General features: G+C 36.7%; 2 protein-coding genes across 8 annotated transcripts; both read left to right on the top strand.

The window, feature by feature from the left end:
* Positions 1-1,678: 1,678 nt before the first annotated feature.
* LOC112720724 (ubiquitin carboxyl-terminal hydrolase 2) lies at positions 1,679-9,459 on the top strand. 7 transcript variants are annotated; one of them, XR_003162353.2, is made up of 6 exons: positions 1,679-2,177; positions 3,722-3,846; positions 3,974-6,711; positions 7,304-7,565; positions 8,772-9,189; positions 9,313-9,459. XR_003162353.2 is itself a non-coding variant. In XM_025771770.2 (5 exons), the coding sequence occupies exons 3-4, from the start codon at positions 3,980-3,982 to the stop codon at positions 7,542-7,544; spliced, it is 2,973 nt and encodes a 990-aa protein (XP_025627555.1). In that variant the 5' UTR covers positions 1,679-2,177; positions 3,722-3,846; positions 3,974-3,979; the 3' UTR covers positions 7,545-7,565; positions 8,772-9,459. The 7 variants fall into 7 exon arrangements, 6 of the variants coding, with proteins under 6 accessions (XP_025627555.1, XP_025627554.1, XP_025627558.1 ...); XM_025771770.2 differs by having other exon boundaries at positions 8,772-9,459; XM_072206749.1 differs by lacking the exon at positions 1,679-2,177 and adding an exon at positions 2,934-3,312 and having other exon boundaries at positions 8,772-9,459.
* Positions 9,460-11,287: 1,828 nt separating this feature from the next.
* LOC140176351 (uncharacterized) lies at positions 11,288-13,417 on the top strand. Its single transcript, XM_072206748.1, has 3 exons — positions 11,288-11,743; positions 12,532-12,830; positions 12,921-13,417. The coding sequence occupies exons 2-3, from the start codon at positions 12,650-12,652 to the stop codon at positions 13,058-13,060; spliced, it is 321 nt and encodes a 106-aa protein (XP_072062849.1). The 5' UTR covers positions 11,288-11,743; positions 12,532-12,649; the 3' UTR covers positions 13,061-13,417.
* Positions 13,418-13,789: the final 372 nt, after the last annotated feature.

The following is a 13,789-nucleotide window of genomic DNA, read 5'->3' as shown; positions in this document are numbered from 1 at the left end:
GTTGTTTTATTTTAAAAAAAAAAATAAACAACCAAAATAATATCTAAAAGTCCAAATAACAAAAATGACTCTAAAAGTTATTAACAAAAAATAAGTTTCTAAAAAATTTAAAAATGTGATAAAACGAACTAGATATTAAATATATATTTTAACAAAGAACTTTAAAAACCAAATTTTAATATAATTTTTTGCAAGTATTATTAAAAAAATAAAATTTTTTATTCGTAAATTTTGGTAATTTTATGTCAAGTACATTTTTTTAAAAAATATTTATTGTGAATGACCACATTATGTTAAAAAATAAAAAGTAAAAATGTAGAGATAAAAATTTGATCCAATTTTGTAGAGTAAACTACCATTTCTACCCATAGAAGTTGAAAACGCTGACATATCTACCCATAGAAAACGAAAATTACCATTTGTACCCATAAAAAATGGTTTTTACAAGCAAAATTATCCAAACCCGAAAAAATTAAATAAAATTCCTAAACTACCATTCTCTCCACCACTACCACTATCATCTCCTCCCCCCTCTTCTCTCTCTCAATGTTCTGAGTGACCCAATCCCAACATCAACCACATTACCGCTCAATACCACCGTCTCACCCTCCTCCTCAGCTGTGACCCTAACCCTTTCGGCCGCACACGCCCCCATCGATGTCGATCGCGACTCAACAGCACTACCACCACTATCACCATCAGCCATCACTGCCGTTAACTTCACCACTTGAATGGATTGGGTTTTTTCTGCACACACATTCAAAGGCTGCAATTTTTTTAAGGGTTAATCGAAAACACTCATCAGCAAGGTTAAGATCTATGACTCTAACCCTGAATCCTCCAAGCTTTCGTCATTTTTTTCATTGTCTCCCTCGAGAACTCCTGCGTCGCCAACATCAGCTCCAACATCTCCACTGCACACTCCTGGCTCTCCATCCGCATCCTCCCCTTCCTACCCGCCATCTTCGTCGTCGCTATCACCATTGGCAACGAGTACCTCACCACCACTGTTGACACGAGTATGGCGGCGCCGACGCTAATGAAACGTTTGAGTGGATGCGCGAAGTGAGGATCGTCGATGGAGTTCATGGAGGCGCACTTCCGTTTGAGGGTGGAGTTCCAGTGGTTCTTAATGGCATTGTCGGTTCTGCCGAAAAGGAGTCGGGCTATGGTGGCCCACTTGTTGCCAAACCGAGCGTGAGCTTTGATTATGGTGTCATCCTCTTTGAGGGTGAAAGCCCGATGCTCCACCTGTGAGGAGAGCTGGTTGCACCATCAGAGCCTGCAAGATTTGTCCTAGCGGAACATTGAGAAAGAGAGAGAGATGAGGGGGGAGGAGATGATAGTGGTAGTGGTGGAGAGAATGATAGTTTAGGAATTTTATTTAATTTTTTAGGGTTTGGATAATTTTGGTTGTAAAAATAATTTTTTATGGGTACAAATAATAATTTTCGTTTTCTATAAATAGATATGTCAGCGTTTTCAACTTTTATAAGTAGAAATGGTAGTTTATTCAATTTTGTATAACTTCTAAATATTTATTCAAACGTAATCATAAAAATTTAGATCAAATAAATAAATAAATTATTTTTTTTATATTTATAAAAAATTATATTTATTAATTATTTTTATCACATTTTTAAAATATTTAAAAATTATCTTGTCAATAACATTTTTCATGTTTTTTGAGATCTGAATTAGTAATTAACTTAAAAAAAAAAAAATTTTTTTGCAATCAGTAACCCACTAACCCTAAACCCACTCACCCTCACCCTCACCCTCTCCCTCTCCCTCTCCCGTAGTTTTACACATCAGAGAAGACAGACTAGCCCTAGCAGCCACTCACCCCCACCTTCTCCATCGCCGAACCACTCGCCTCGGCCAGAGGGTGCCGTCGCCGCCCGCGTTGTCACGGAACCCTTACGTCGCCGCCGGACTATCCTCACCCATACCAAGCTCCCACTTCTCCCCTCGGCGTCGCTCAGGTCCGTTCTCTTCTCGCCGGCGCGCCTCAGCTCCGTCCCGGCGTCTCTCCTCCGTCGCGGTCCTCTTCTCGGCGTCACTCACGTTCGTTCTCTCCGAGCTCACTCTCTCTCACCGTCGCGAACGTCGGTCACCTCGCCGGATCGGTCTCTGCTCGTGAACGCCGGTCACCTACCTTCCTCGCCGTCTCTCCGGTAAGCACTCCTCCACTGCTTTTTGATTGTTGTTTTTGTTCTGAGTTAATTATTGTTGATTATTGATAATTTTCTGAGTTAATTTTGTTAATGTTCTGAGCTAATTATTGTTGATTGTTGTTCATTTTTCTTGGTTAATTTTGTTGAGTTAACAGGGGTTGATTGTTGTTTTTGTTCTGAGTTAATTGTTGTTAGTTTTCTGAGTTGATTTTGTTGATTGCTGATGTAATTGTATGGATTCTGAGTTAGTGTTCAATACTAGAATGTTGTAATTTTGCGTTCTGATGCTGTATGTATTGTACTAATGTTCTGATTCTGAGTTAAAATTTCTTAGTTGTTGGCTTCTTGTTGATTGTTGGCTTGTTCTGATTCTGATTCTGAGTTGTTGGCTTGTTCCGAAGCAACTGGTAAACAAACATTGTGCTTGTTTGGGGGGCCATTAAAAAGTTGATAAAAAAATATATTTTTTAATGAAAAATATCTTTTTTTATTTTTTAGCTTGTTTGGTAAATTTGTAGAAGTAAAAGTACTAGAAAAATAAAAAGAATATTTTTTTTTGAGAAGCTACAATTTACATCTTTAAAAGATCTTTTTTCTTTAAAAAAAATGTTTTTCGCGTAATAAATAAACAAAAAACTACTTTCATATGGATATACCCAAAGATAATTGATAAATGAAAAGATATTTTTGCATGAGTTATCCAAACATAAAATTACTTTCCTGTTTTTATAAGATCTTTTGAAAAAAGATAACTTGAAAAAAAAGATCTTTTCTTAGAAGCTCACAAGCCCATTGTCCTGTCTCTCATCTCCTGTCCCTCCCCCTTCCCCTTCCTCATTGACACAGTGGCACGCACTCTCTCTCTCTCTCTCTCTCTCTCTCTCTGTCTCTCGAGCATCCCCAACAACAGCCGCAGCAGCAACAAAGAGATTGTTCTCTTTTTCTTAACAACACCCAATTTTTATTTCAAATATCAAATACTCACCCAACACTCTGCATCTCACTCTTTATCTCCATCTTTTATGTGTTTTTTGTCCATCTTTTCCAACCCGATTAATTCCCTTCCCAAAAACCACTGACTTTTCCTCAGATGCCCTTCTAAACCTTTGGGGACACCTCTCTGTGGACTTGGGAGGTATCCTTCTTGGATTACTGCCTTTTCATTTTTTTATTTTATTTATTTATTTATTTATCTTTGGATCCTGTATATTGATATTGGTGATCGATAATTAATTTAACACATGCTATGAATGTATTACAACATGCTCCTTCTTTTCTAGAGGCACTTTCTTTAATTCTCGATCTGATGCTTCAATTTGGATAAGCTTCTTCTTCACCAGCACCGCTATATATGATATGCATATTAGTTTAACTTACCCTATGTTACGTTTTGTTTTTTGTTTTTTTGTTTTGCTTTGTTTTGTTTTTTGTTTTTTTTTTTTGCTTGCTCCAGCTCCACTGAGATTTTCAAACAGCTCAGTTCTTATTGGAAAGGATTCTGTCCATGCCTTACTGTTTTTGTTGGAATTGTCATTGAACTGTAGGATTGGATTGGATCAGGCTTGCATTCTTTCTTGAACCTAGGTTACTGGCCTTCCAAGTAAAGCTTTTGATCCTTTGGAGATTCTTGTTTTGAATCTTCCTCCTTGGCTTCCTGATAGTAAGTCAGGTATATTTCTATTTTACTTTTTGCACGTGCTGTATATGTATATATCATACGATCATGTTTAAGGAAAGAGGAACTAGATCTCTGTTTGTTTTTGCTGGTTGAGTACATTGTTTAGTTTGGATTGTAGGAACTGATGGGGAAGAAAATCAGAAGAAAGAACCGAGCTTCTGCTAAGGAGAAGGCAGTTGCTATGCAGTCTCCGAAGAAAGCTTTAGAGTCTCCCAACCCAACTGTTGAGTCTGTTGATGAGGGGATCTCTACTGCAAAAGAAACAAGTTCTTGTCCTCATCTTGTAAAGGGTATTAATTTAAATACACTATCTAGCAAGATTGAATCTTCTGGATCAGTAAGGTGTGAAGATTGCAGAGAAGGTGCTGCTGATAGGAGAGGTGGAAAAGGAAAAGGGAAAGGTAATAAACAAGGGAAGAAGAAAAGTGGCACACCAGTAGATTCAAAATCTGAGTCCAAGGCTATATGGGTTTGTTTGGAGTGTGGTCAATATACCTGTGGAGGTGTGGGGCTACCAACAACCCCTCATTGCCATGTTGTCAGGCATGTGAGGCAACATCGGCATCCCTTGGTGGTTCATTATGAAAAGCCTCAGTTGTGTTGGTGTTTTCAGTGCAATATGCTTATTCAAGTTGATAAAATAGAAGAGAATGAAGAAACAGGCCGTGTTCTATCTGATGTAGTGAAATTGTTGAAAGGGAGATCATCGCAGAAATCATCAGCGGATATTAAGGACGTTGGTATTGATGGCAGTGTTACTTCAGAAATTAAATCAGGAGTGATTGTCAGAAATGATTTATATGGACATGGTGGCTATGTAGTTCGAGGCATGATTAATCTTGGGAATACTTGTTTCTTCAATTCCATCATGCAAAATTTGCTAGCTATGGATAGATTGCGGGACAACTTTCTGAATTTGGATTCTCCTTTTGGACCATTGGTTAGTTCCTTGAAGAAACTGTTCACTGAAACAAATCCAGAATCAGGATTGAAAACCACTATAAATCCTAGATCATTTTTTGGTTGTGTGTGCTCCAAGTCTCCCCAATTTCGAGGATATCAGCAGCATGACAGTCATGAATTGCTCCGTTGTTTGTTGGATGGGTTGAGTACTGAAGAGCAAGCTGCAAGGAAACAAAATGGTTCGCCCAAGAGAGATGGCACCCCTGCAAATACTTTAGTTGATGATTTATTTGGGGGTCAGATATCTAGTACTGTACGGTGCATTGAATGTGGAAATTCCTCAACTGTTTACGAGCCTTTTTTAGATCTTTCACTGCCAGTTCCAACTAAGAAACCCCCTCCTCGGAAAGCACAACAAGCAAATCGAGCCAAAAAGGCAAAACTTCCACCAAAAAAAGGTGGAAAGACCCGAGTCAAAGTTAACAGGGATGATGATCCAATAGCTGGTCAAAGTATATCAAACCAATCATCTGTCCATGAGTCAACCTCCCCTGCTCAGTCCAATGTGTCGGTTGCGGGTGAGGTGGCAGCCCCTTCTGATTGTGGTGATTCTACAGTATTGGTTTCAAAGGAAATAAGCAATGTTGCTAAAGAGCTGTCTTCACCTAATTTGGTTGCTGTTGGAGAGTCTCAAGATATGCAAGTGCTTGACAATGATGCAAATAAGATGTCAGCTTCATCAGATGATCTTGCATGGTTGGATTATGTGGAAGCTGACAATGTCACCGAGGAATGTGAGTTTCTTTCACCGAAAGAGGGCGATCAGGATACTGATAGCAAGAATGAACCTTTAAATGAATTGCCGGTAGGGGTTAGCTGTGAACCTTATGGTCCAGAGTGTTCCCCTAAGGAGGATCAAGACCAAAGACCGTATTCTTCAACAAATGGGTGGGAAGACGAGGTTCCACTACAAGTTCAAGGTTCAGAAGTGCTGTTACTTCCTTATAAAGAGGAAAGTTCCTCTGCTTGTGAGATTATTGGAAGGGATGGTGAGGCTTCCTGTTCGAATTTGGGCCATGGTCAAGAAGAATTAACCTTCGAAGGCTTTGGTGATTTATTCAATGAACCTGAAGTTTTTGCTGGTCCTGCTCCTAGGCCTTCATCTAATGAGGTTACGGAAGCTGTTTTTAACAGCGAGTCTGATCCAGATGAAGTCGATGATACAGATTCTCCGGTTTCGGTAGAGAGTTGCTTGGCACATTTTATAAAACCTGAGCTTCTCTCAGATGAAAATGGTTGGAACTGTGAGAACTGTTCGAAAATTGTCCAACGTAAAAAAGTTGAAGCAAAAAAGAAGGCGAATTCTGTATTGGATGGAATTGAGATTGGATGTCGTGTTGAACCATTGGATGCTGCTGACTCTTTTTCTGTTGAAGTCAAAAGCCTTGATAATGGGAATATTACAGATACCAAAAATACAGAAAGTTCAGTTTTACATATTAATCATGGAACAGTGCTTGAAAATGGTCAATCAAATGGATTGAGTTCAAATGTTGATGAAAAGGATCACAGAACTTTGAAGATGAAAGATACACTTAATGAGGAACTTCAGTCTTCGGGATGTCATAATTCTTCGAATGCAGAAAGTTGTAATCATTCAGCTGCTGATTCTAGTGTTATCGTGGATAACACTGAAAATGTTGAAAGCAGAGATCCTCAGATGTCAGGTCAGGATGACGATGACTCAGAAGAATGCAGTGAGGAAGAGGCTGACGTGAAAAGTTTGAAGGTGAAAAGGGATGCTACTAAGAGGGTCCTCATTCATAAAGCTCCGCCTGTCTTGACAATTCATTTGAAGAGATTCAGCCAAGATGCCCGAGGTCGCTTAAGCAAGTTAAATGGACATGTCAATTTCAGAGAAAGAATGGATCTCAGACCATATGTGGATCCTAGGTACTTTGCTGTAACTTTGCTAGATGCTGTTTGAATTTTTATCATTTAATGAATGCCTGTTACCTGTAGCAGTTTGCTGTCATTAGATATTTATAGAGAAAAACCCAAAACAGCCCCTGACAATTACCTCGAAAGACAACGAGGCCCTTGACAAAAAAAAAAAAAAATCCAATCCGGTCCCTGACAATTACCTCGAAAGGACGAGGCCCCTGTGCCAAAAAAAAGTCAATGTTGTTTTTTTTGGCACAAGGGCTAATCAGTCCCAAAAAAAAAAAGATCAGGGGCCGGATTGGATGTTTTTTTTTCTTGGGGGTCTCATTGTCCTTTCGAGGTAATTGTCAGGAGCCGGATGGGGTATTCACTTATATTTATAAAACTATCTCCAGTGATTTGGTTTTTCTCTTACAAAATGCAAAGGATTCTTCAAATTTTAAATTGGATAATAAGAAATATTTGAACATAAGTCAAAATCATTGCATGCATTTTTTATTGTAGGTTTGGTTTCTATATAGTTGTTTAAATTTTTTACTTTTTATATACTTTATTGATCCTCTGGCATTTAACACTCAATTCCCAACGGTTGTTTAAACAGATTCGTAGCTGAAGAGAATTATGAATACCATTTGGTTGGTGTAGTGGAGCACTCGGGATCTATGAGAGGGGGTCACTATGTTGCATATGTGAGAGGGGGCCAGAGGAACAGAGGGAAGGCTGATAACAATGAGAATGAGAGTTCCACTTGGTATCATGCCAGTGATGCATATGTACGTGAAGTGTCTCTCGATGAAGTTCTTCGATGCGAGGCATACATTTTGTTCTATGAAAAAAATTGAGGGACACCATCTACTTTCCAGGTACTTTTACTTGAGGTAGAAATACAAGTTTACTAAATTGAGAGAGAGAGAGAGAGAGAGAGAGAGATTCTTGCAGGCGAGTGTCAAAGCAATTACCTTACTCATTGTGATACCATTTTTTGAGCATGTACCGAGATCTTGAATGTACAATGCAATTTCATACAATCAAAAATCATTTTTTCCCTTCCCTTTCCGATCTTAGGTATTTTTCTTTGTTTAAACTTGTGGGATGGGATTAATTATCTATTATGCACTTTTGTTCATTGCAAAATTTGTCAGTCAGGAGTATTAGTGATTGTTCTATTAGCCTAGAAGAAAATTGTCTCTCATGGTTTAATTCTCGTATAAAATTAGAATTGAGCTTTTAGAGTGGCAACTTTTTAATCCTATAATCTAGATATTCTGCATTGTGCTTCTAATATGAACTGTGAAATATTTCTTCTTTTGCCTTTTTATTTTTATTAACAGGGAGTTTGTTAGACTTAATACAGAGAGTAACATATGACAATTGTGACTCACTAGGGATTTGCCTGGGATATTTCATTTGAACGAATACTTTCATTTATGTATAAGTTCACAACTTAACACTACATGCCTTCACATCGCCTCCTTTCCCTCCAACTGACAAACAGTTACCTAATCATGAGTTTTAGCAGAATTTAAAAAATTTAATAATCTGAGTTAGTGTAGCACATGGCTATGTTTTAACCTCAAAGATCTAATATGTATAGTTACTATTTTATAGGGGTACTGGAGAAACCTCTTCTTATATTTGCTTTTGTAATTATAGGTCTTCTTGAGTCTTCAATTCGAATAAATTCATTTATCACTTATCAGTGAGTGAAATTCAGGTCTCTTTTCAATGGGAAATACTTTGTTTAGCATATATTCTTTGTTTCTTATCCCCTCCAACTTCCATGTGTTCCAAAGTCTCTTTTCAACAAAGTTTTGGTGCATGCCATCGCTTCTTTGCAGCACTACTGTATCCACAAAGTATATTATTTTTCACCATTGCCAATTTATGTGCATGTAGGATTGTCGCTTTCCTCATCTATAGCGATATCGTGGGAACTCTTATTGATTATTTAAAATGTGTAGTATAAATTGTACAATTTTATTCGTGTAAGTTAACATAATTCTTGCAAAGTCCCTTGTGAATGCTGCTTCTATCCAATGTGAGTTCATGTTTTTTGCATGTGCTTAAAGGCTTATTCCTTTGGATAAAATGATACATGGCAAGTGATATTATGCCTGGAGCCACATACATGGTTCCAAATGAAACTTCACATAAACCAGAAATTTGGTTCTCTTTGGACCATACGAGACCATACGAGTGTAGAAACCTAAACTGGATACGGATGGTTTTGGCTTAACTCTGCCGCCACCGCCACCTTTGATGGCGACAACAATGTTTGGATCCATCCGCGTCTTCCTCCTCCACGCTACTGCTTAAGGCACCACCTGTTGCAAAGCCAAAGAGGGGTTGTCAGCAGTGGTTTTGCGCAAACACTGATCCTCCTTGTGAGAGGGAAAGAAGAAACCCTGTTGCATCTGTGCTGTTGTATCTACTGCATGCATCCGCACCAAGGGTTTGAGATGTCATCCATGCCTGATTTTTGGTTTGGTGAGGTTTTCTGTGTTGCCGGTCATGTCTATCGCATCCGCAGATGGAACTGCGATTGTTTTGTATCTTTTTATATTTTTGAATTCTGATTTGCTTTAGCTGCTGTTTTTACATCTGTTGCAGTGTTGCATCAGTTTGTTGGTGAAGGATTTGTTGGGGGCTTGATCGTTTTGCACCAACGTTCCTGCACAAACATACCAATTACTAGATGATAAGTATATAAATCCAACAGTTATATTAAGTAATAATATTTGCTCTTTTATAATTTCACCCCAGATTTTTTATTTTTATTTTTAATATAACATATTGGCCCAATTGTAATACAAAATCAATTTTGGGCGGCAGCTTCTAATCGAATAAGTTCTGAAAGATGGGGAAGAGAAGACTGCAGCATATCATACTCCTTTTCTGTAACTCTGATTAATGATTTTTTTCCCTTTTTCTTTCTTTTGGCATGATGTGTGTTATTTTGGAATACAGTAGTGTATTGATTATAAGTTCTTGTCAATAATATAAGTGTTTGAATTACCAAAAAAAAATGTGAGTGTTTGCCATCAGTAACACTTCCGTTTGGAGAAAAGGTTTGTCCTCTACATGTATCTACACTGAAGTCCGAATCCTTCTTCCTATTTGTGTTCCCAGCATCTTTGGTTATGTATGTTTCTGAAAATAGGACAAGATAAAACATAGTATCTTTGGGTTACATTTGTTTCTGAAAATAAGACAAGATAAAATATTAAGAATAAGACATAAATGATAAAGATATAGAATTTAATATTTTTGTATTCTGTTTGGTGATAAATTAGAATAAATTATAAAAATCTAATTTATTTTTATTTTTTTTCATTCAAAAAATTTGAAAAGAAAAATATAATAATAAAAAATATAATTATAAAAAATTAACAAGAATAATAAAAATAATAAAAAATAAGTTGTGTCTTTTGTTAGTATTTCTATGTTTTTTCTGTTAGAATAGATACAAAATACACTAATTCAGTATTTTATACAATGTCTATATTCATGTTTCATTTGTCAAACACGACTATATTCCTGTATCAGTGTCCTATCCCGGTGGTACACAAAGGCAACCTTTCAGAACTTCCAATGAGTTCATAATATGAATTGTATAATAATTAAGAAGCAAATTAAAGGCACCATTGTTTGTGTGCAAGACACACTAAACAATATACAAAATTAATTTTTTTTGTGACTATCAAATTATTTTGCTGCACTGTTTTGTCAAGGGAAAGGAAGAAAAAGTGTGGAATTGTAAATTAATTTTGTATTACAATTGAGTCAATATAATATTAAAAATAATTAAAAGAATCTGGAGTTAAATTATAAAAGAGTAAATATTGTCATTTAATAATGGTTGGATTTATATACTCATCATCTAGTCTAGTCATTGATTTGGTTGTGCATTAACATTGGTGCAAAACGATCAAGCACTAACGAGTCCTCCACCTAGTTTTTTTTTTTTTTTCGTCCCTTAAAGGTTACACTAATAGCTAGAACGGCGCTTTTAATTCTTGTTAGTAGAAGACCAGTTTTCTCCAGTACTATTTTGGGTGGAGTTCCTCAACTGAGCACAATTCGTAACGGGTAGTGAACCAACAGAAAAAAAAGAAAAAACAAAGATGGATAATGGGAAGAAATTATCATGAAGAATGGGAGTTTCAGAGTAGTTTAGGGAATAAAAAATTCTTCAAATAGAGATCCAAAGAGAGGGAGAATTTGACTTTTATTTCATATCTCACATAATAACCTGCATTTGAACATAATAATAATAACGTATATTCGCTAATTACTAATACTCTTATGATTAAGCTTTCCTCTACGATTTGGGTTAATTGTATCAATATGTGTTACATTTTCAATTTACATTCTATCATTCCATTCTTAAATATTTTTTTTTTAAACTTTTAAGACTAACTGTTTTTTTACTCCTTGATCATTTATTTTTTAAAAAAAAGAGAAAGTATGAGGAGTCAATATAAAAAACCTACAATGTGTACAATGGGGTTAATTTGAAATTAAACAGAAATTATAGTCTATTAATTAATTTTGAAAAGTTTCTAATTTCAAATTTGAATTGCAGTTATACAAGCACAAAGACGATTTCACTCTCTTTATACGGTGTGACTTCTTTCTCTCCCTTTCTCCTCGTATATCACCTATTCCGCGCTGCCACGGAGAAGAGCCGCCGCGCCGCCGTCCGACAGAGGTCCGGTGACACCGACTTGCGTAAATGCTAAACCCAGTAGCCAAGTCCGATTGTTTTTGTCGCTCCCAAGCACCGGCACCACCCCAGTCGTGCATCCATTCCGTCGCATCCGGTTTGCGTCTTCGTTGCGACATCGGCATTTGCAAGTTAGAGGGATTACAAGTGGAGTCAGCCTTGAGACGTCCATCACACCTCGGAAGAGCGTAAATGGAGTTGAATTTCGTTCAACTACTATGTCGTGTTCCATTGGCCGTCGGTAACGAAAATTCATCAAATTCACATAACAATGATCCCAAGCATTGCGTAGAAGAGGGTGAGGAACCCAACAAGGTAAGCAATTTACGTGGAGGCATGCATAGCAGATGGTTATTTGTTTATGATTGTTATTCATTCCACTTAGTGCAAGTAGGGGGCTCTTTTGTATGTTAAATGCTTCAGTAGATACAACAGAAGCATTCCACATGCAACCAATGCTACGGTTTTATTAAATTCTTTTTATGATTATATGGACGAAGAATTCGCATGTGATAATTCAATGTCATGTATATTTGATATGTGCAGAATTTTCATGTTATAAGTATTCCAAATCCCCACTGGAACCGTATTAGTGAAGTATATAATATAAAATCTAGCTAATGGAGATGTGGTTATTTAGACTCTTTATAAAAATAATTGTTAAATAATTAGGTGATATGAATTCATGGTTGACTAAATATTTATCCTGCATGTTTAGATTAACTATATTTATATGATGAATAAACTAGATAAAGAATGAATTAAGTGACCATGGGCTCTGAAACCAAGGACCGAAGTAAGTGCATGTTAGTTTTAAATACTGCATGTTAATCTATGTGATGTACAGGAGTATTGTGAAAGAGAATAGTAGTAGATATAATACTTATATAACAGGTGAAATTAAATAATTTTGTCAAACACTATGACTAGGTGATAGTCATGCATCAGATTTCATGTTAAAATGGGGTTATGATGGAGTTTATTCCTATTTGTGTCGCATTGTTTGTGATGTTTATTGAGGGTTTATGTACAAGATATATAGGCACGGTTTATCTAATTACTTTTTTTTTGTTGGATTTGTGTGTTTTTTTTCGCGATTGTAGGTCATGCAACTGTCGGATGTTACTGAAGTTGGAATTGAAGAGATGGATATTAGTTTTGAGGTTTGTACTCTATTTCAATTTTATGTAGTCATGAACCGCATGTTCGATGTGACCATTAATGGCGATGTGTGATGTTTGTTTTCAACTGAAACGTAGTTTGAGCGTTGTGGGCCTAGACGACATTCAAGGCCCGTCGAAGGTCACCACAAAGGGCCGGCCAAAGAGTAAAGAGGCTTGGCGCTGCACTGGAGAAGTCCTTCAAGAAATCTACTCAGAGGAAGAGCAAGAATGTCGCTTCGGTACATGATTAAATTAATCTGACCTTGCATGATTATTTAGTATATTACTATGTAAGTAGTTAATTGTTGTCATCTTTTTGTGTTGTTTAGCGGGTGGTTCCTTTGGAGGCCTCTTAAAATATGGACTTCGGTGCTCCGGTTTGCCAGTTAGAATCTGGTGGCTTCATGTCTTTGTTAAGCTCGTTCGGCAGCAGTTAGAATCTGTTGGAAATGGTTTCGAGTACCTTTAATAATTTTCTCCATGGATATAGGATTTCAATAGTTATTCATTTGTTAGCAATTGTAGATGAATATGATATTTTTCAAAGACGCAAATGCCAAGTATGATGCTTTTGTTGTTAGCAACGGGTGGCTTTATTCTCTAAAGATATAAGTATCAGGTGTGTTCGTAATTGTTGCAAGAAACTAGACTTGATTAATTTTAATGAACCAATTTAATCTAGATAAGTTTCGATGCTTTGTTGTATAAGGAGCTTGATTAATTTCATTCGGTATGCAGCTGGTCGCTTCAGATAGTAGTTACATGTTTATCTTTACTTAAATATGTTGGATGTTCATTTATGTATGAAATCGGATGTTTATTGTTACTGTATACGTGGATGGTTGTTTTCGAGTATTCACCCCTTGTAAACTGTAGCAGGTACTCAAAACGAATTATAGTATATTGGGTCAAGAACAGTGATAATGAAGTCAACACTTATCAGATTCAAGTAATGTCACCTTGAAATACAAAAGAGATATCCCTGTACTAAGAATTAGTATACCGGATGTTCGGTTCACCATGTATCTAGATGGTTACTTTCATAAGAAAAATAGATGGTCGTTTTCGACTCACTCGTCGGTGTCATGCTTGAATTCCTTTACACCAACAGATTCACATAAGTTCTCAAGAAAAAAAAAGGGATCCACCACAAAAATGGTATCTAAATATGTCATAAATAAATTTCCAAGACTCTAAC

Source organism: Arachis hypogaea, chromosome 11 (assembly GCF_003086295.3).
Source record: "Arachis hypogaea cultivar Tifrunner chromosome 11, arahy.Tifrunner.gnm2.J5K5, whole genome shotgun sequence".
NCBI lineage: Eukaryota > Viridiplantae > Streptophyta > Magnoliopsida > Fabales > Fabaceae > Arachis > Arachis hypogaea.
Note: the sequence above shows the minus strand (reverse complement) of the source record. Positions and strands in the feature narration are given on the sequence as shown.

What these genes read in the sequence shown, in the direction of transcription:
- LOC112720724 (XM_025771770.2), top strand. Translation starts at nt 3,980, where the DNA reads ATGGGGAAGAAAATCAGAAGAAAGAACCGAGCTTCTGCTAAGGAGAAG. An exon ending in AGACCATATGTGGATCCTAG is followed by an intron (nt 6,712 to 7,303) that starts GTACTTTGCTGT and finishes TTGTTTAAACAG; the next exon opens with ATTCGTAGCTGAAGAGAATT.
- LOC140176351 (XM_072206748.1), top strand. Translation starts at nt 12,650, where the DNA reads ATGGCGATGTGTGATGTTTGTTTTCAACTGAAACGTAGTTTGAGCGTT. An exon ending in AGAGCAAGAATGTCGCTTCG is followed by an intron (nt 12,831 to 12,920) that starts GTACATGATTAA and finishes TGTGTTGTTTAG; the next exon opens with CGGGTGGTTCCTTTGGAGGC.